The sequence below is a fragment of the Tyto alba genome, unplaced genomic scaffold (assembly GCF_018691265.1).
Source record: "Tyto alba isolate M040663 unplaced genomic scaffold, T.alba_DEE_v4.0 Super-Scaffold_5, whole genome shotgun sequence".
Taxonomy (NCBI): domain Eukaryota; kingdom Metazoa; phylum Chordata; class Aves; order Strigiformes; family Tytonidae; genus Tyto; species Tyto alba.
In genome coordinates this window covers 6,026,133-6,048,702 of record NW_024881326.1, presented here as the reverse complement: position 1 = coordinate 6,048,702, position 22,570 = coordinate 6,026,133, and the positions used below count along the sequence as shown (strand labels likewise).

The 22,570-nt window shown below is 35.4% G+C and overlaps 1 protein-coding gene across 5 annotated transcripts in view; it reads right to left on the bottom strand.

The window, feature by feature from the left end:
- TENM1 (teneurin transmembrane protein 1) overlaps positions 1–22,570 on the bottom strand; it is a 343,154-nt gene that overhangs the window by 245,788 nt on the left and 74,796 nt on the right. For all 5 annotated transcript variants that reach the window (XM_042807094.1, XM_042807096.1, XM_042807095.1 and 2 more), the window contains exon 2: positions 8,135–8,413. In XM_042807094.1, the coding sequence (XP_042663028.1) occupies positions 8,135–8,351 (217 nt within the window). In that variant the 5' untranslated portion in view covers positions 8,352–8,413. The remainder of the gene's footprint in view (positions 1–8,134; positions 8,414–22,570) is intronic.

Genomic DNA, 22,570 nt, shown 5'->3' with positions numbered 1-22,570 from the left:
TTGGTGATTTTCACAGCAACTGTTTATATTTTGAGTTGTGACTTTTCTAGGTCCCCAGACGTTTTTTTCCTGAGGTTACAGCTGGAAGTGACTATATCAACCTTATTCAGTATTCACTGTTCTGTTATGTAACTGGTGCTTGGGGCGGTGGTGGTGCTGGTGAAAAAAATCAGTCTGCTGGTGTTAAACATTACCTTACTCTTTCCATGATGTTTTTCGCATCTGAGCTAAAGATACTTCATCCACTTGCAAAGCATTCCTGATGAGTGACAGTCAGCAGGAAACTGATTTTTGAGCAGCTTCCAATAAAACTGAAACTTTAAAAAGAGAACCTTAGATTTTAAATCACAATTTATTTCACATAAACACAGAACTAAGTTCAAAAGTATTTGAGTCTCACTCTCAAAAGAAAAACTATTTCAAGCTCTAAACGAGTTAGGATACATCCACCCTGCTGTTTATCCAGATATGCAGCAATGTCATCAACTCACTGAGCTACTTCTTGACAGTTCTTTATTTCAAGAGGTACAAAATCTTCTGACAGATATATAATTGAGAAACCCTGGGAAGAAATGTTACTTTGTTTCAGCATCTGCTCTATAAATGAAGATAAGCAAAGCAGATTTCTAGTTCCTGAAAATAAGGCAGCTTTTATGCGTTTCAAAAAGAGTGACATAAAAGACACAGCAAGAGTATGTATATTAAAATGGCTTGTAGGACAAGTGCAGAGCTGTTCACTGGTTCCCATATTCTGCAATACTTGCTTTGTCACTCTGTCTTGATGTGTGTTCATATCTTGATTTTAAGTTATGACGGAACTTCTTGGGCATGTTTACGTGTTATTGGAAGAGGCTTTGACAAACAGAATTCCAAAATATGCTAACTCAAAAGTTTAAGCCTCTGCTCTAGATATTCCACTCGTATTGGTCACAGGGTACTGTAAGGATTGCTGTATCTTGGTTTCTGTTACATTGTCTGGGTTAGTCTCCCCTTCTGATTTTTATTTCTATGATTTCTGCCATTTTACACCATGGTAAATTGGTGATTCAGAGAAGAGAATGTAAATTAGGATTTTCGTTTGTATCTGTACACTGACAAATGGATTGTTAACCTTGTGTAACATTTGGAGAATGCTTCTTTTATTCTTGTGATGAGATCTTTTAGCAGGGGATTGGAAATGCGCTGTGATCCCTCTCTAGTTTATTTCCTTTCTCAGTAGTTTTTTTGTTTTGTTTTTCTTGTTTGTTTTTTTTTTTTTTTTTTTTTTTTTTTCTTCTCACTTTTCTCCTCTCTTGGATATTCACTTCTTAAATCAAAAGAATTACTTATGAAAATGAAACTATTTTTGATCACACAAGGCATTTTTTCCACTGAGATGATGGCAGATATTATAAGATTGGAAGCAGCATTACAAGAACGGTGACAGCAGGTTACAAGCTTTTGTAACACAGTTGTGATCTAGGAAGGGAGCACCCACTTCAGCCTTGTGGGAAAGAGTCACTTCGCACACTCAGTTTGTTCATATATTTTGATTTGATGAGGGGAAGGAAAAGCATTCTCTTTGTGAGTTTCTGAATGAAGCCACAAACATACAGTTTCCTCATGCCAGTTATTCCAAGGAGAGAAATTTCCAATTACTTGGCAAATTAAAAAAAGAGTATCCAGAGGGGGTCTGAATGTAAGTGCAGCTTTTCCTTGCATTAGAGTTTGCAGATACTCCCCCACATGGACAAGGCTGCAGTCCAGGAAGCCACAGGGAACTGCTCATTGCACTGTTTTTCTCTGGGAGACAGTAACATCACCGTGATTAGAACACAGCTAGCCAAACAAAGCACAGCACACCAGGAATCCCTATTTCTGCAAAGGAATACAGGAGGAGACTGCACTAAAGCTTTAGGAATGTGGAGTCTTTTACTCTGCCTCATATGTAATTTTTTTTTTGGACAACATGAAGCTCAAACACTCAGACCAGATGGTGTAACATAGAGCAGCAGGAGATTGAGCGTTAGCTATCACTTCCTTCTGCTAATATACAGCCCAGAAATCTGAAGGACCTTTAAATCACCCTCTACTGAAAGCTGAATCCCTTTCATGAGACAGTACAAGGGACATATTTTGTGCCCCTACACAGACATCACTTCTTCATTATGTAAGTCTGTGCCCTAAAGTATGTAGGTACAAAACATGCTCAAATTAAGTTCTCAGAAGATTTTCTAAAATTAGCAAAATAATGTTGTAGACAACATTAGAAGTCTGAAATACTCTAATAACACAAAATACCTCACAAATTTTGATACGGGCCCTATCTAGTAATAGTATGTTACCAGAAGTCATCTATGTTATTTTTGCATTTTTTTCCTTAAATAACAGAATTTCAAGAAAAGTACTTTCCAAAAATTGGTTTCCTTTGTAATCAGCCTGTTCCTACCTTCCTCTTCCAGAACTCAGGAATGCTTCATTCCACTGTGCTAGAACCACCTTCCACTGCCACTCAATACACAGCTCTAAACAAACTATGCAGCTTAAAGGTTAAAAAAAAATTCTATCCTTCATTAACCCACAAATCTCATCATAAAGAAAACACTGGGAACAAGAGAAACAAATACCTGCTCAGCTGAAGAGTTCAAAACTACCACATTTCTAAAAGCCTGCATAGCAGTAGTTCTTTTAAGAGAGACTTTTAATTTTACATTTTTTCTTGTCCTTTTCAAAACTAATATCTCCCCTCCAGCTGCAAACATAAAAAATGCATTTTAATGTGTCCTGTTTACATGTCAATAAATAGGCATTATAATATTCTTTGGTAATATTCATAGCATGAATACTACTGGCAAAGGCTCCAAAATATGCGACTGGCAGGTAGAGCTATATTGAACTGTTCTACCCTGTTCCATCAACCACCAGGTGAGCACTGATAGTACTTGAGCTCTACCTTCTTAATATAAACAAGAGTTTGGGGATGGCCCTGGATAAAATTTTTCCCTTCATTAACTGCTCTCCATGGAAGTTTAAAAGCACAGAATCTTAAATTCAGCCAGGTAAGTGCTCCAAATCTCTATTAAAAAGATGAGAAAAATCACAGCCACTCTTCTGGCATCAATTTCCTGTGGGAGGGCTCACAATGCCACAAACTTGTGGTATGTTAGAGTATTACTCTAGTGTTAATGTAATGGATTAAGGGGAGAAGCTAATATAGATTGGCTTATTTATGTTTACATGTTATTTAAAAACAAAGTAACTGAAACAAAAAGCACATTATACACCACCCAAATTCAACTCTCTATGGCCCTGGTACAGAAACAAAGCAGATCTGCTGCCCTGCATGGATTACGCAATTCTGAAATCAGAAGAGAATATGGCTATTATGTAAAAAGCTTTTGCTACTTCACAGATGACAAAAACACACCATGACATTTTCCTGACAGGACAATTTCCTACCAGTGCTTTGTCATCACGCCTTATGTATATGATGATAAGTAAAACTGGTTTTGACGGGTCATATGATGTTAAGAGTTACATGTGTTTAAATCTTCCTTCCTGCTAAGCTTAGATGTGCTGAACTTTAAAGCATAGAAAAACAGACCACCAATTTCTGCACCACACATGTAGTTTTTCCTTTTCTAGGAAGAGAAAGTGCTTTTCAGCACTGAAGCATTTCTATTGCCTACGTATCCTCACCATTGCTAGAAAGTAACAGAGGGCAGAAATGAGAACTGGATGGCAACAACACTAAGCTAAAAAATATCAGTGCTGAAACAGAAGTGGCCTTAGGCTGAAGAGCACAGCTTTCTCACATTGTGACCCAGGGCTCTTCAAGAAGCCAGTGGAGTCCATTCAAGGAAGATTTGGAACATTTAGCTGGATCTGTCTACCTACTCCTCCTGAAGATAACTGTATATACCTTCTTTACAAAACATTTAATATGTTACTAATCTGCAGCTTTTGTCCTACAAAAAAGTTTTCCTTACTTCTTGGGCTAAAGGCAGAAAAGGTCAATTCTTTGTGAAGCACTCTAAAACGTCATTTCCTACAATACTAGTAATGCTGATTTTTTTCATACAGATTTACCAGAAAATATTTGTTGTTGGATCCTCCTGTTAGGAATAACTCCAGTTTGCCTTGTCCATAATGGAGTTCAATATATTTATCTTGCCAGGAAATACACTTTTGTCTAACCAGAAATTTACCACCTTATGCTCATATTGTTAAAGATCAATAAACTTTATTGTGCCAATGACTCAATCCCAGTATTGTGCCAATGACTCAATCCCTAGAAAACTAGTGTTTTCTACAAATCTATAATTAACCTAAAAGCCATAAACTTTTTTTTTTTTTTTTTTTTTTTTTGTACTGCCAGTATTTGTACAGTACAGCTCCTTTCATATTTATTTGGGTAGAAACAGAGAAAACTGTGGAAGAAAACAGTTCTAATGATGTAAACATGTCACAAATAAGCTAGTGCAATCTACATATGGCACAACTACAAGAACTTTTTTCCCTCATAATCAGGTCCATCAATGAGTTTCCTAGCAAGAACAACACTTCTGATGACTTTTGCCAATTCTACCCCATCTCTTTCAAGTACAAAACACTGTGTTTACCAATACTTCCAAGAATTAATTTACTGTGTTTGCCAATATCCCCAAACTATATGATATTGGGTCTGCCAGGAATTTACTTCATAAGATCTTCTTGCCAGGATGAGATATTGCAGATTTACATATCTTCAGATAAACAGGAGTTTGAGCATTCCAGTGCCTAAGAGAATGCATTTTATGATGTACACATTATACAATTCGCACTGTTCAGGACAGTGTTGTATCTGCTCACGTTGAGTTGTTAGGCCAGTAAAACTTAGATCAGCTTGAAACAGCCTGTGGGGTTATTTGCTAAATCTGGAACTGTCAGATAGCTACAAGTTTATGATGTAAATAACTCTCTGTGGAGGACATCAGTACTAGGTCTCAAGAATAACACATAGAAGACATTGCTTAATCAGTTGATTAATTCTGCACTTATTCTTTTCTTTTCTTTCATATTCCTATCTATAAGGAAACAAACCAATTGTAAAACCAATCAATAAATAATTCCTCTTTAAAGAATAAGATTTGAGGTACAATTTGAAGAATTGCCAGGAGTACAAAGGTATTGAAGGAGTTAAGTGTTCCATATTTGGCTATTGTTTTCAATCTTTAAAACAATTTTTTTAATTTGCAAGATCACATGGCTTTTCAAACAAAACTTGGACACAAAAAATGTTTTGCAAAATGCTAACAGTGTTACTCAGTTCTGTGGGATATATTTGAGAACTCTCAAAATGTTTCCTCTGAGTTCATGTCGAGTTCTAGTTTATACAGATTGTCTATATATGCAAACACAAATACCCATGCATAATGATTTTACATAATCTCAGATTTCAATTGAAACTTTTAATAGAAATAAACCCTCAATATTGATAGTAAAAGTGAAATAACTTCTCAGAATAAAAAAGTTCACAGAATTTGCTGAGATATATCAGTATTTTGAGCAATAAAACACATTTTACTCTGAAGCTATTTACTAAATTCAGACAACTGCCCAGAATAATTTATATAACCTACCGTGCTTAAGTAGCTCATACAAATTCTTCCAGTTTACATAAAAAATCTAAATTGGTTCTTCTTTTCACAAAACTAAATAGATCAGTATAGATACCCTTACACCTGTTCCTGTTACCAGTTTTTTTTTTTTTTTTTTTTTTTTTTTTATTCTGAAAACAACTTTCTTCTCATATTCCATCATTAGAGCTTTCTTGATTGCTATATCACCCTTCATCATTATCACCTTATTCACAACTGTTACTATGTGTCCATTCTCATCTATTCTCACACCTTTCATGGATGAAGTTCATGGATTTAATCCTCACTGCGTAATCCATTAATTCATCACACACTAAGTACAGGGCACTATTTCAGTTGCAGCTAGTAGCTAGAGAAGAATATTATGTCACTATACAGGGATACAACTATGGATGCTCCTTTAGCTTTATAAGTAGAATTTTTTTATGCAATACTCTTAAGCAATGGCATGCTACAGTGCTCTCCTTGCAGAACAATTCTCTCTGAAAATGGGTGCTACGGGGTTTTGGTTTTCGATTCCTTTTGGGTTTTTTTTACATTCCAAAGATGTGCCAAACAGGAGAAAAAAAAATTTTTTAACGATTCTGATAAGAAATTTTAGAAAACAATGGATTTAAACCAAATTCCATCTACAGTTTTATGTATGCATATCGGTCTGAGAGTCCAAAACTGAACCTGATTTTTTTTCCTGGTATTGATTGATCAACTACCAAGAACCACCAAGAAGTCTCCAACTCCCAGACCCCATATCGTGAAACCTGGTGTCCTTTTGTATATAACACACTAGAACCATAATCAAATCAAACTCTCTGGTCTGAAATTTTACACTCAGATTTATGAGCTTTTTTGCTCTACTGTAGAGGCTTAATTTTATTTCTACGAACATGGACATCAAGCCTCATACTGAAGTTTGAAACAGTACAAGACTACTGCTTCCAAGAAGAAACATACCAGTGCTAGCAAAATAGAGGATCTGCAAATTCATACAGTATCTCATAAAAATTAATTTATTTGGAAAAAATCTTGGGGCATATATTTCCAAGAAAATAGTCTTACAACATATGTGTGTAAAATACCTGGTTTGCTCAAGCATAAATCTGATTCCTAACAGGCCAGTCCTGAATAAGTGAGGTAAGTTCATGCCTGACAACTTCTCGCATAAAGGCACATTAATTTGACCATTTCTCCAAAATTATTAATGCAACTGCTTTCAGAGGCACTGTTCTGGAAGAATAAATTCAACATATGACACACAGGCTGGTTTCTTATGCCTACGATAGAGTGATTGCAATTCTTTTATATGTGTCCAAGCTAGCGATGCTACAGCTAACATGAATACAAATAGCAGCAAAGCTTTGCAAACAGGGAGCTCTTCAGAGGCCTTAGGTCCATGCAGAGGTTATGCTTTCATAGCCACAGTTGTCAGTAATGAGGTAGTTACTTTAAATAGATCTACAAGTACATTTACATCACCTCCAGTTACAACAATACAGCCATACCTTAGTTAAGCAAACTCTCATAACATGTTCAAGATTTAGTCATTTATAAAGAATCAAACATGTAAGTTGAGTTTTCTATACAAAACTTTGCTGAAATCTGTATTCATGAGTTTTTCTTTCCCAATATTGCTGTTTTGTAACTCTTTGGAGGGAATATATGTACATGGATCAAGGCTATATCTGGCAGCTAGGTATTATTCCTCCCATGAATTATAGGTACTTTCAGAGAACACCAGTATTATGAAAGTAACTTGATTCAGAATATCTGCAGTAAAAACAAAAAGGCTGTAAGAGTTATGTAGCACAGCTATTTGAATTTTTGCATTAATTTACACATCACAGGGGAGACAAATTTTCCAGCTTCAAAAAGCCAATTTTGTATTTTCTTGTAAAAAATAAAAATATTTTAATATTCAGAAGATTGGAGGCTTTCCTGAGTGAGCAGTGAGGGACTGAGTTGCTTTGTGTGAAGTTTTTTTGTGTTTTTTTGTTGGTTTTGTTTGTTTGTTTTTTTGTTTAAGAAATACCACAATTTTTAGCTGAGAAGTACTGGCCACACTGTAATGGATCAATTTAACCACTTCCTTGAAGAGCAGGGAGCCTTTGCCCCTGGAACCCTGTTGCTATTACCTTTAAGAGGACAGGACTCTTGCTGCTTCTGACACAGACTCAGATTTCTAAAAATACTCTCCCCACCTCACCACTGCCTGAATTTGTGTCAGAGCTAAAGGCAGGTAAGAAGAGCAGCTACTACTAAAGAAATATTTATCTATAGCTATCATGTGATGGTGTCCAGAATACGAGTCAGTCCATCTTTCTAGAAAAGCAATTTTACTTCAAAAAAAACATTTCCTGAATTTCTAATATTACAGTATGGTTAAAAATAGGTAAAAAGCGGGTTGTCACAGCAAGCCTTTGAAAAAAAATATTTGCTTGTCTGCTGACAACATGACATTGTTTCATAGTGAGCAATCGGAAAGTAATAACCATCATTAATAGATAAAATAAACACTTTACCTTGTGTGGACTGGTCAATGGTTTTCCTTTTTCTGCTATGACTGTTATAATTAAGTCTTAGCTCTTGACTATATTCATTCAGAGTTTCTCTTGAGTCATAAGATTGCCTTTGCTTTCCCCCATCTTCACTTTCATCTGAAGAACTCGTGTAAGTCAGATCCACTTCATGTTTAACTTTTGACAGTGGCTGGTAGGGTTTGCAGTCCATCTGCTCCATCTCTGATTAAATAGGCTCAAAGTCATGAAAACAAACAACTGGAACTCCGTAAGGAAATAGTCCTGGAAAAAAAAACCACAATAATCTATTTCAGATATCTTACATAAATTTACCTCACCAAAGCCCAATTCCATGTTTAGTTGATATAAACTAATTAAATTGTATTAATATCACTATAATCCAGGAAATAATCTGAACATGTCTTATTTTACTGGTTTACTTTTTAAAAATAGAATTAAAATAACAGAAACTTGAAATAAAAATAATAAAACCAAATCTTAAGAATTATCGCATTAGAACAAGCAATAACTGTACCTTATGCACAAAATATGTTACAAAACCTTATGTTTGTTATCAAAGCTAAGACAGAACAGTTACTGTTTCTCTAAAGGGATGTATATTCATCTTAAGTGAAAATAACATTTTGTATCTTTTGAAATATAAGCCTAGGAAACAGAAAGGTCACTCTTTTGAAGTATTTTGCTGTAAATTAAATTACATTTAATCAAGACTAAGAGCCTTCATACCACCAGACTTAATAAAACCACCAGACTTAATAAAAAACAAAAATGCACCAAACTATTACTCTACAAGAGCACATAATGGTTCAGAAACAGACATTTGCCTTTTAGATTGTGTGTACATTTCAACAGGAAGAAGCTTCTACCTGCAGTACAACCCCCCTTTTCCTCTGTTTCTCCTGTCTAAACTCATACCAACATGGGAGCTACAGTGATTCTCAACGAAACCTTCCAAACTGCAGCTTGCAGTTTTGTATATCATTAAAATGGTCTTAAAATCCAGTATCATTACAATCAGGTGGGTTGCAGCTGCACATGCAACTGGTGCACTTGTCCTGTATCCTTGCCTTCATGAAGCTGTTTCCATCATTAATTTTAAGGAAAACTCTGTGATGAAATAACAGGGGCCACGGCACACCTTTTACAGCACTACGGTTCACAAAGAGGGAGCTCTGTTAAAATAAGTTTGTTTTGGGTGTTTTTTTTGTTCGTTTGGCTTTTTATTATTATTATTATTTTTAGATTAACAGATGCTGTTACCTTGAAAAAGAAATGTAACGAAAAAAAGGTGGCTGTAAATATTATTGCTACAGGACTAAAAACATAGAAGTTAAAAGAGATTTTGCTTAATTAAAAAGCAATTGCTCACAGCTTCTTAATGATTTTAAAGTCAACAGCAGAGGGAAGTTTAATACCCATTATCCATCTTCAACAAGCACTTTTAACACCATACATTGCCAGCTGTGAGTGTACAATATGAATCTCCAAAAGCAACCATAGAAAAAAATGAAACCACACAAAAGGTAAACATAAAAAACCCCTCACAAAGCATTTCTTTTTATAGATCTATAGAGACAAGTTTAACTTCTGAAATTGTTTGATTTTTTTGAGAACCAAATGATGGTAGCTGTCATGGTGTTCCAGCATAGGAAAACTTCATCTCCTGCTTGGATGTCCTCCCAATACTTTTGGAAGGACCACCTTCCTGAGCAAGAGTGGAAAACACTGTGCATGGCATGAAGAGGGAATAAGGCTTCCAATACAGTAACAGAGGAAAATCCAGGCCCACAGAACCCTTGGAGGGCTGACAGGAAGGGAGACAGACCACTACATTAGGAGTAACAGTGTGGAGTGCACGCCTTGCCTTCCCCACATTTCAAGATGCTATCTGGAGAAAGAGGTTAAAGACACATCTTTACTTGAAACACAGACTCTCAGGGAGTTTCATCCCATCATTTAACCTGAGATAGAATAGTTTTTCAGAAACAATTAGTACCTGGATAAAGGGCTCTAGCTTTAAAAAAACACACAATGCAGTTCACATCTCTAACTCAAAGTGGGCTTGAAAGTGCCCAAGTCAATAAAAAACTATTCAAGAGAGAGAAGTAAAAAGACAAACTAAGGAGCTGCCAGTCTGCCAGAGACAAAGGCTGGTTAACAAGTATGTCATGGGACTTCACCAATGAACACAAGCTTTTGATGCTCTGGATTGAACGCACCATATCAAGTTGGTGTTAAGATGTTTCTGTAGACAAGTTACTAATAAGGGCTATTTGCTTCTCAAAAGTGATTTGCCTAAATAATTTACTGTTATTTGTCAACATTGCCTATTATTGCCTAAGAAGTTCAGTACTTATTTTATGATTTGCTTTAATAGTCTGATCTGCAACAGAAGAATACAAAGGTGCTATGACTTACAAGCACAGGGTTGGCTTAAAAGATTACCTGGTGACTCTGTAGAAATGGTTACTGACAGGAAAAAGCCTTCCCGTATATCCTGTCCGACAGAACAAATGGAGACACTGCTATAGAAGCCAGAAGAAGATGAGAAGAAATTAAGGGCCTATACTAAGAAGATGCAGTAGGCAAGAAATAAATCTCTCCATGAAGGCTACAAGCACAAGCAGCCTCAGATGCATGTGGTGCATCCCACTTTCAAAAGCACAAAACAATGAACGCAACAAATACTTGAACCTTATTTAATATTTTGTTTGGGAAAAGACAACACAATGCGCAACTCAAAATGCTAGAATGGGGCAGGAGTATAAAGAATATTGCTTGGATGTTTACACAGGTTTCTTCAAATAACTGGCCTTCAAGTAACTAAACAAAATACCCAGTCGATCAATATCAAGTTGACCTTGTCAGCAAAATGATAAAGTCTCATAAAGGCTTACAGTTCCTGTAACTGACCTTTGTGTGTTTTAATGCACTCCTCCTCACAATGAATATCATACTTTTTTGACCTTTCCATCACTATTCTGTCATTAAAAGGTTTCATAAAATTTTTAACAATTAAAAAAAAAATGAATAAATGTTTATTGTATATGTAAAGATATAAATATATGAAATGTATATTTAGGCACTGAATAGCAAATAATTCTCAACAATACTTTAAAACTGATATCATATACACTTTACAGTTAGATTTGTAGAAGAATACACAACTAAGATTTTAAATTTACAATTAAACACTTCTGCAAATTCAAAAAGAGTAAAAAATCTCTATTAGATGAGAAAACACCGCCTTTTAAGTAATGGAACTAACATAGATATGGATATGGATTTATATTTTTAATGCATTTAGAAAGTTGCATAAATCATAAATGATGTACATGTTACTAGAAACTATTTTCACATTTCGCTTGCATCAAAACCTTCTTACAACAACCACCTGACTTTCATGTTCTTCTCAGATGAGAATCCTACTTGCTCTGAAGCACAATAACGTTAAGATAACTGTGGCTTATGAGAAAGCCTGTGATGAGGCTGTTTGCAGTGCACATAATAATCAATAGGTATTTTACAAGAAAATTCACTGTGTGTTTTTATACTGTACTCAAATAGAGTGATGCCACAGAGATCATGTTACTTCAATAGTGCTTTGTATAAATTCTTGTCAGGCTGCTCTGATGGGGTGCCCATTTAATGAGCAAATTTCCATACTGATTATCCACCATCAACCCCATGAAATTACCAGTGGTATATCCGGCTGGTTACCAGTAAATCCAGACTTATTTAGAGAGGTCAGGATGATAATGAGTATCATGTAACTGAGCAGGGTCTTTGGAAGTGTACTAGAGTAAGCACATGAAGAACTGCAACCTTTTTGGCCTCAACTAAGCATTATGTCCAATACTCAGAGATTCCAAACTACACAGAATTAAAATGTAATTGCAGTTATGATGATAAAATATAAGCAAGAAACAGTCCTTGTCTACATATGTTCAAAACCTAAACTCAGAAGGCAGCCTCCTACAATTCTGTTTTTCATTCTTAGAGACCATTCCATCAGCTACAAACCCCAGGTCCACATTTGCTCAGTTCTCTCCTATATTTCTTCTCTTTCAACATACACCTTTATCTAAGAGCTACCATTTGCTTATTACCTTTTCAGACCACTGGTTTCTGAAAATGAACTATTAAGTAGGTATTTCAGCTCTGGGTTGCTGAAGGCAAAAAGAATAGTACCTTTATTCTGCAAGTCTTTTCTGATATACAAAACTGTAAAATATGAAAGGTAAAACAAATCAAACACTCTTGCTTTAAACCTTTGAGAAATGCAATACCAAGGAAAAAACTAACAACAAAAAAACAGAAAAAATATTCTGATCTTGTATATATCTTCCAAACTATATCCCTCAAATATTTGTGTAGATATTATAAACAAAGGAAGTCCTTATGTCATCCTTAAAGTTCTCTATTTTACAGAACAGTTATATGCAGTGAGAAAGATACCAGCTAAAACAGCGGAGCAGCAGTAGAGCGGGAACAAATTATGTTTCTAGATGATGCATGGAATTAGATAGCACTATGAAGAAATATGAAAAGTCTGCTTAAGTCTGCAGGATGGAAGCAGATAATGCTTTCCACTGAAGGAAAAAAAATCATACTAAAATCAAGAAACAGTAATTGAAAGCAATCTCTAGAAGATTGACTGTAGAAACTGAGAATTTTTTAAAAACCAAGAAGCAACCAAAATTCACATGAACATTTTTTGTGGTTCATAAAATATCAACACATCAAAAGACTTTGAAGATGACATAATGAAGTAAGGATCACTAGGTATGACATGGCCAATATTTCTCTGTATATGAGTGAGACTGTGAAATACTGAGACATTGTTTTATTCCTGCAAGTGGTCTACATAGTACCTCTTAAGAAGAACAGATGTACAGATAAAATAAAACAATGCGAGAATATGGGTTTTTACATATCTTTCTAAACCAGATATGTAAATGCCAAAATGCAGTTTTCAGGGACATACTGTGGGTTTAACACACTCCCTAGAGGATGTGCTGGTTCAGTCTACAGATAGATTACACTTGCCCATACATATGTATCTGTCATAGTGATAGATGCAAGTGGAATAAGATTCATTTTCACATTTAATGTTTTTCATTTAGAATTAGTCAAAGTCTAATTTAATTCTAGTTAATAAATTAATTCAATGTGTTGGCCATTTTATCCAAAGTTTCTGAGAGAAAACACTACAGAATAGAACTGTAAAGAAAGTCAGGTTGTTGCAGTATTTTGTGGCATATGGCAAGGCTGAAAGTGAACTGAAAAACATACGTTATGTCAGCTACTCAACTGTGATACAGAATTCTTGGCCAACATGTGCCCTTCCCTTTACTTGGAGAATTGCCACTGACTGTAAAAATCACACAACTCCTTAATGTTTTCTTTTGCAAACCCATCATTTGATGTTAGCGAACATAAGTATTGGAGGTTCAAGGGCAAAAGATCAAGATCTATTGCTTTGGGGCAAAGTACATCCATGATTCTGGGTGATACACCCTGGACAGGATCAGAATATCTCCTGAACTCTAAGCTTTTTTTGAAGAACTGTACTTTTGGAAATACAATTCCCGATTATATTGCAGGATAACTCCTGGTATGAACTTTTAATTTCAAATAATGAAAACACTGTAAAAAGTATCCCAGTATCTCAGTGATTCAAATATGAATCAAACATGAAAAAGTCTCATCTAATGCCTTTGCAACTTAACTCTTAACTGCATGACAGGGACAATATAGGGGAAGAGGTAAAGGAAGTTTGGCCTATATAAGAGTGCAGGTTGAGATTACAGGATCAGTATTCCTATATGGATCTCTCAGCAGTGATTTTTGACTGAACATCCTCCCTGGAGTAAAGCTGTATTTTCTTAGTAAAAGACATTATAAGAAGAGAACAGAATTGATGAAAGAGATGTTGCCCCTTACATTCAAGTATGCCTGGGACAGCTAAGCTTCCTCCAATTGTACAGGACGTTTCCAATATATACTAGGCACTTCTCTGAACTAAATATATCCAGATGAAGTGTTAAAATGCTTGCTAATGGAAGCTCAGGTTGCTCTCCACTGTTATGATTACTGATTTGGTGTCAAGAGCATAATTTTGCATTGTAGAAACCTAAAATTAGGAGATTCCACTTAGTAACCAAGTTCTATGAAAATACAGTTTAATTTTGGAACTCTTTTGAACTAAAGAGTTAAACAATATCACAGTGGGTTTTTTTTTTATATGTATATACACTTTGTAAATGCTATCATTTATCTAACAATATAATACAATAGTGAGGTGTACATGTACTTATCTATATGCAGGTAGGAAAAATTGAATCTTCACTTATCTAGGAGAAAGCAAGTATTGTTCTTTGGAAGGTATGCTGTTTTAAAATACATCAACATGTAGTAGATATTGGATGCATTTGTATGTGACAAGAAAATTGAATTCTGCTTTGGCTATTTGTTGATAATGTAAATTGTATAGATGTCAAATTGAGATAATTATTGCTATGTCTCTCTCCCAACTGTGTACTTAATTAAGAAGACCCAGTAAGACCTAATTAGCAAAAATGCAATTTTAAAAATCCAATTTAGTTGCTCAGAGATTATAAAAATTGAAAATAACATGTTCCATTTAGATATTATTAATTTTTTGAGATACCAATTTAAATTTTGTAGCACAATAAGGTTAGCATATGAAAATAATTTACAACACATCGATACCACAGAACATCTGGTAAACAGTTCAGGTATCAGATTGTCACTGATACTAGGATGCCTTGACAATGTCATTTAAAAACATTCAGCTGACAATCTTGTCTACATTTTCACTTTGCCTGTTTCTAATTAGAATAAGAGAAGTAGTCTTCATTGAACAAACAAGACTTATTCACCAGAGTATTTATGGACTAGCAAAGCATAAGAGCAAGCCTAAGTACCATCACACTTGATGAGACAAAAGATTTGATCAGTTAACATCACAGTGAGCGAAGTCACAAAAAGGGAATTTTCCTGGTAGATTTTTTTTTTTTTCCTGGCATTATTCTTATGTTTTCTCCTAATAAAGATTTCACAAGATGTTGTGGTAGACCTTAGGGGGCCTTGGCAATTTTATTTTCCACTTGCAAAAACAAAAATTCCCACCTAACAAAAATCTCTGAAACAAAACGCTGACATCAGCTCCAGCTGAGTATTGCTAATGGGACATTATCTGAAATATTATCAGAATCTCTCTAGTATTGTCTACCCCTCAGCTTTGTTGTGGATTGTTCATATTTAGATTGATGACCTTTTGGGGGTCATTTATTCTTGCTCTAACTTCTAGGATTTCTAGAAGCAGTGTTGATTCAGCAACATGTTTATTTCCCGTACAGACTCAAAACACTGGTGCACTTATAGTAAGCATATTATCTATAGTTTAATGTCTTTTAAGTATATGGATATTCAAACCAATTATCACAGCAGTGTGTAAGAACTTTTATGAAGCCACCATTATTCACTACACATAGAAAACCAACTTTTCAGTCTTTTCCTAAATACGTAGTTTTCTTAACTTTTGCTCTTCTAACTCTAGGAAAAAATACCATCAGTTATTATGCAGTTTTGACATAATCTACTAAGTTAAAACTTAAAAAGCTTTTCAGGCATTTGAAGTACTTTTTACAAGAAGACCTGACTACTGCCTGACCACAAGACCAACACCTGTATCACCTTCATTTGAAGTATCGCTCAGGTTGCTATTTGCATGCCTGACACCATCATGCCTGAGAACTGATCTTACTGTTCCTTTTTCTTCTTGCTTTGATGTCTGTCAAAGTATTCAGTATGTTCAAGTGCCATTGTTCTGACAAGCAGACCCTCCCAATGGACTTGTACTATATACTGTGACTCCCAGAACTGCTATTATTTGAGCTGGTGTCAGATTGATTTTCTTTCTGTTCATGATAGTGCTATGATCTTGCAGGGCTGAAATTACTGCTGATTTATGCCTTGATGCAACCCCTTGAGAACTGGCTTGTATCAGCATGTCACCTATGAAAAGGTACATCTGAATCCTCAGAGATCTTTCTAGTGGAACCTTTGTTCTCATTTCAATCGAGAATCCTTTGTAATGGATGTTTGCTAGAAATTTCTCCTGCAAGTACCAGGAGTCTTCTGTAGTGCAAACTGGAAGTATATTATGTATCTATCAATTTTTACCAGTCTGTGGGAGCCTTCTTGGCAGAAATTAATTTAAGATAAGTTCTCCATTCCCAACCTTATGGTTTTTGCAAATTGGTGATAGCATTTTTTTTAGCACTCCACAAAGACAGTGCAGGTTGTGCTGGCACTGAAGAGCACTGATATTCCCTAGTTTTATGTCTAAAGGCTCACCTATATAAGGAAATTTAACAGACTAAAAACATACAATCATGCCTTTAGTGTGTTTCTGGAATAATAGTCTTTTATGCCAGGGCTGCCTTTCATTTGGATGTTAGAAAAGGAAATAATTTCCTCTATTGTTTAAGCATTATTCACATTTTTACATATTCTGCCTATTAGCATCATGGACAGTTTTTGCAATCTCATTACAAGTAGGCTCTTGCCTACATATCTGAGCAATTTTCCCATAAAATGTAGCATCTTTTCTGCAAAAATTCACTAACAGGTAAGCACTGATTTTACATTTAAACACTTCTAACATGGTAAACTGCAACTGAAATTTTCTTGCCTGTTTTTAAAATCAGCCACTGAAATAATTTCCCCTGCCTCTGTTGGTAGAGCTAATTTAGGTAAGCTAATTATTTTCTTTTCATGTATGCCTTCCCTCATGGTGGAAGAGAAAAGACAGACATGGGGATTCAGCTATGTTTGTTATGGCTTTATAAAGGACTTGGCTATTTAGTTCCATCCTAATGTACAATTCCATACTAGGAAAAAGATCTTCAGTTGATACAAAAATACCATATTAATTCAAACAGAGGTTCAGTGTTGAATGTGGATTTGTTCAATTACATATGAAAAAAACCTAAGAACTGTAGCAACTGCACTGAAGCACATGCAAGTTTTGAGATATTTAAAAAAATCCTTACCCTACAAGAAAATCATCATTTCTACTCAAAAATACTTCATAGAAACAAGTGGTTGTTGTATTTAGTAAAACACTATTACATAAAGTACCTTCTCACTAGGACCTCTTAATGCTCCTAGACAGGATAAACAAAACATTTTAATAAGGAGTTACTGACCAATTCCTGTTTGCCCATGTATTCTTTCAGTGTAAGTGCTTCTGGTACAGATACTGTCCTTTCTCCTAATTTAGGCACCACTATCAACAGTAGTCTTCTCAGAATACTACAAGAGGGACTGAAGCAGACAAATTTTTTGGAAACTGATATTCTGCAGTAACCAATTTCAGTCCAAATGTAAATGGGAGTTTACTGCAACTGATTCTTCCTATTAAACAAGAAACTAAAATGAGGTGTCTGAAATCAAGCATCCCTCCTCTCCTGTTTTGGTGTTGGAAGGAAGATGAACCTTCAGAAAGACATCAATAGCCTCCGTATCCCCAACGACTATCAAGGGAGAACAGGATGACTATAAACCTAACTTGGGTACATAAATTAGCAGAAATTAAACCATGCCACATTTCAGGTTTTTTGGAATAAGTTCTCAAAACTCTCAGCTACTTAAGACCTTATATCATATACCTAATACATTACTATCACTATGACCACTCTGCTAAAGCACTTGGCAAGAATACATTCTCCTTAGCACTTGTGCAATGATTCCACTTAAGTCAGCTCCCTTTCTTCAGCTGAAAAGTCATAGCAAGGAGAAAAAAAAAGAGAAGGATGAACCCGAAATATGTGGCTCTTGTCTGTTGCTTTTATACATACGTATATACACAAACACATATCGATACTAGCTTCATTTAAAAAAAAATCAGAATCATTACCCCTGCCTTAATATTAGGATGTGCTGTTGTCCTCGTCAATCATTTTTCCTCAGGGACATTGTGTGGATAACAATTCCACTCATGTTAATTCTATTTACATTTGGAGCACTGTAGTACACGTTTAATATGAAGCTGTGTTTCTTTCATGGGCAAGAAAAATGTCACTTTCCTTTCCCAAAGCACCAAAAGGCTCCTTTTACTGTCACAGAACACAATTATACGTTCGGGCTCTGCTGTCTCTTTCCAGCCAACAAGGCAAGAAAATGACCTTTCTTTAACCTATGGCTGAATTGCATTATATATGGTTCAGTGGATATCCTTTTTTATATTCTCCTTTATCAAGTGCCTTCTTACTGAGGTTACAAGATGGGCACCTGCCTTTCACATCTGCTAGTGAGTTCATTTTTTTAAAAAATCTTGCTTTTGTTTGAGAAGGGATGTTAACTTTCATCCCTTGGCTTGTAACAATTGTAAATACCTGAAAACACTCAAAGCTGCAAGGAGTCTGTGCCAGCAGAATTTGGTTACCAGTGGCTGCATTTTGCCCTACCACACAATCATGTAAAAGGTCAGGAAGAAATACGCCATTCACACTCACTTACTCCATGTCATGCTGTGGTCTTGTGCAGAATAACAACACTCTGAAACAGCCCTCATTCCTCCTCCATTCTGTGAAGCAATCTGCATGTCTGGTTTGTCTTGTTTTATGGGTAGCTTGGTAATGAAAGGAAAGAGGCATTCTCCACAGCACAGGTATCTCAACTGTGCTTTGGTTTACATGAACAGGGTGCTTGTGGAAGCAGAAAAAGTAGCTGTGACATTAATGGAGTAAGCCACTGCTGATCTGCACAAGAGAACAAGTCAGCAGTGGAGGATTTGTGAACATGATGCTGAATGACAAATATCATTACCGAAGAAAATTGCACCATATGACTGCAACAGTGTGTTGTTCTAAAATTAAGGTAGTTCAGAGACAAAAGAACACCATGCAAATCATTACTTACATACATAGCTCATCTCACAACTAGTCATATAAGTAAGCTCCCCTAGAAAACATTTGGCATTACTATTGATCTGGAGAGAATTCTAAATATTCATTTCAGTGCTCTTACACGTACCAGAGTTGTAAGGTTCAGCAGTTCGCTATGTGGCAATAAGGTTTCTGTCAACTGTTATTAAAGATGACTCATATTAATATATTTTCCCTGTCTAAGAAGGAAAGTTGTGTAGCTTCAGGATACCTTCCTAAACACTGCCATTTTACCAGTACATTGTTATATTAACACTGAAGGTGTTATTAACATGGAGGTAAAACGTGACTGTAGGCACCAAAGGCGACTGGCTAGTAACATACATTACATTAATCTTGTGAAGAACACTGTTCTCATAAAAGCTTAACTCTGAATTACAGCTATTACATTACACTGAAAATAAACAGAAAGTACCAAACATTCAAAACAAAATGAAACAGTCATGTCTTGTTCTGTATTAGAAAAAAATCTTTGTATTCAGCTGAAGAACTTTATATACAACCAGAAGCAATTCATGCCCAAGGGACTATTAGCTTGTGGAATGTCTGGGGATACACACAGTTCTGGCTTTTTCAATATCCACTGAATTTAAACATCATTCTGCACAATAGATGCAATATGAGGTATACTTGCATGTTACAAGGTATATGCGAATGAGATACAGGTTCTATGTACTTGTGAAAAGACAAAACTATTTTTTAATGAAAATACTGTGCAAAATTGTCTGAACATTTGTTTATATATATTGATTGCCTCGACACCAGCATGGTAATCTGTCAAGGCGAATTTTTTTTGAAAGTTGATATTGGCTTTGGAATTCACTGCGAACTAAGGATAGGATCTCTATTACCAATAATGGCAAAAAGACCTGAGAAATATCTGCACTAGTTCCTCTGAAGAAGACAATAAAATACAGGCTTCACATCCACCTACAGTAGCCTGTATAGTTATGGAACATAAGTGAATTTTCCAGAATAAAACAATAAAACCCAACCCCCCCCAAAAAAAACAAACCACCAAACCAAACAACTACCCAAACGCCCCCAAAACCACTGCAGATGCAGAGTGCAATCCTCTTCATAAAAGTACAAGTCTGCATATACTACTAGAGCACAAGTTCTGACATGTTCACTTACTAAGCATCTAGCTCTTAAGTGGTGGTATTTGTTTATGTTTTTTACAAACAGATATATGTATTTTGGCTTCAAAAATACTGCAAGTAGAAGGGTTTTAATCTATGCAAACTTTTACATCCTGGAAAAGACACAGAAACGCCTCCCACACATAGAATCTACTTTTATTTTTATATCTTACCCTTATAAAACTGCAAGGAACACAAATCCGCAGTCTAAACTAGAGACATTAACATGAAATTTACTACTAAAATGGTCATTAGAGGGCCTGTTACTCATTTCAGCTCCAACAATTCTCAAATCTCTTATTTGTACACTTCCAGCTAAGTTTTAATCATGACTGGAGACCTAATCACAGCTAAAATATATATAAATCGAACTCTTATTCCTACTGTAACATGCAATTCTTACAACAGTCAACTTGGAATTACAAGTGGTGTAGTGAGGATGCTGTCAGAAAAACAAGGATAGAAATGAAGTGGCTTTGGTCTTGCTCACCCTGTTTTATGGGTGCTTTTCTGAGAACAGTAGAGTCTGGTCCTGGGCTGACATCCCAGCTGGAGCACTTGGAAAGGGAGACAATTATTCTCCTGTGGCTTCAGCTGATCTATATATTTAGGGAACACAGTTTCGAAGGAGCCTGACAGTGAGCATCATTTTAACAAAAAGAAGGAAACGGTCAACTTGTTACTGGAAATAGATGAAAAGTTGGAGGAAGGAAAAAATTACCCTCAGTAGGCTAAGAGAAAAGAGATTTAGTTTCAATTTTTCTTCTGCAGTTAATGGAATACTTTTTTTAAAAAAAAAGAAAAAAGGTTAAGCTATAGCTACATCAAGCTTTATGTAATTGCCTAGATATTGTTGCCTAGTAATAGAACTACACCACTCAATCGATTTAAATAAATTTAAGGATGAGCACACATACAGAACTGGACCAAGGATTCCAGAGCTCACCAGAACCATTTCCAGGTATTACTGTCTCCAATACTGTGATGGTCAGTGTTACCTGTGTCAGAAGAACACACAGATATTTCTATTTAGATTTTTTTTCTCCCTTAATTAAGACTTTTAGGAAGATGTTTTGCCTTTAATTCCTAAAACATTTATTATTCTTAAACACTTTATTTTCAATTGCTCTTCAAGGTCAGTACAGTAGCCCAGAAGTTTTCTTACTGAAATGAGCAGCTACTTCTACATTTGAAAAGTAGTGTCTCAACAACACATTGATCTGCATTACTTTCTGTGAAACCTTCTTGCTTAATACTTAAAACTGCTGAGTACAAAGCACAATTTCCCTCTAGCTCTTGTCAAACGTTTTTTGTTAAGTGCCAATAATATTATAAAATCTTGTAAAGTACAAAGGTCATTTGTTCTTTAGAGTGACAATCCTACCTAAGTTTCTTGCTTAAATAAGGTGTCTAGGAAGTTAGGTGTTCGAAACATTACTTTAGCAAAACAGCCAACCAACAAAACGAATAAATGATCTTTGACTTTAGTGGGGGATAAGAAGAATTTTTATATGTTAAAGAGAAGAAAAAAAACCAATGAAAATGTGTCTGCCCTAACAAGACAGCAAGAAACACAACCGTTGGAATAGGAATGCTTTCTTATTTGATAATTTTAAAATTTATGATTGGAAAAATGAGCTCATTAAGATTACAAACTTACAAGTTACACAATTAAGGTCATCCTCAATATTATCATCTTAATATTTCAAAGTGAAGTCTGAGCAAATACAGTGAAACTGCTGGAGCTGCAATACTCACCACTTTATAGACTTTGAAAGTAAGAAATACTTTTTTCTGGGGTGGGAACATGCATTCTCTTAAAATCTGCATTTCTTCTAAAAATCTACATACATTCCTCTAAAATTTGATGGAAATTGCACTGATGCACAGTGGCATAAATAAGTTCAGACTCAAACTTCATACATTTGGCAACATAATCCTGTGATTTCTTCTTTGAAGTGCAAATAAAAGCGCTAAGATAACAATTACAAAAGCACTGGGAGAAACCCTGAAAAACAGTGTCTTATTAGCAGCTTGAGAGGGTCCATTTTACAACCACAGATGTCTGGAGGCTGAACTACTTCAATAACTTGGCTTTAAACCATCTAAAACCATATTACAGTCCAAAAGTAATTCAGATAAACTGTATTAGGTGAGTTTGGAATTAATAATCCTCCTTTATCCATTCAGTAGAAGGAAAGTAGAAGACAACTTAATAATTTAGTGAAAGTGTGCGGCACACAAAATTTTAAAAAGTGAGTTAAGAATTCATTACTTTCTTTGGATAACATCCAAAT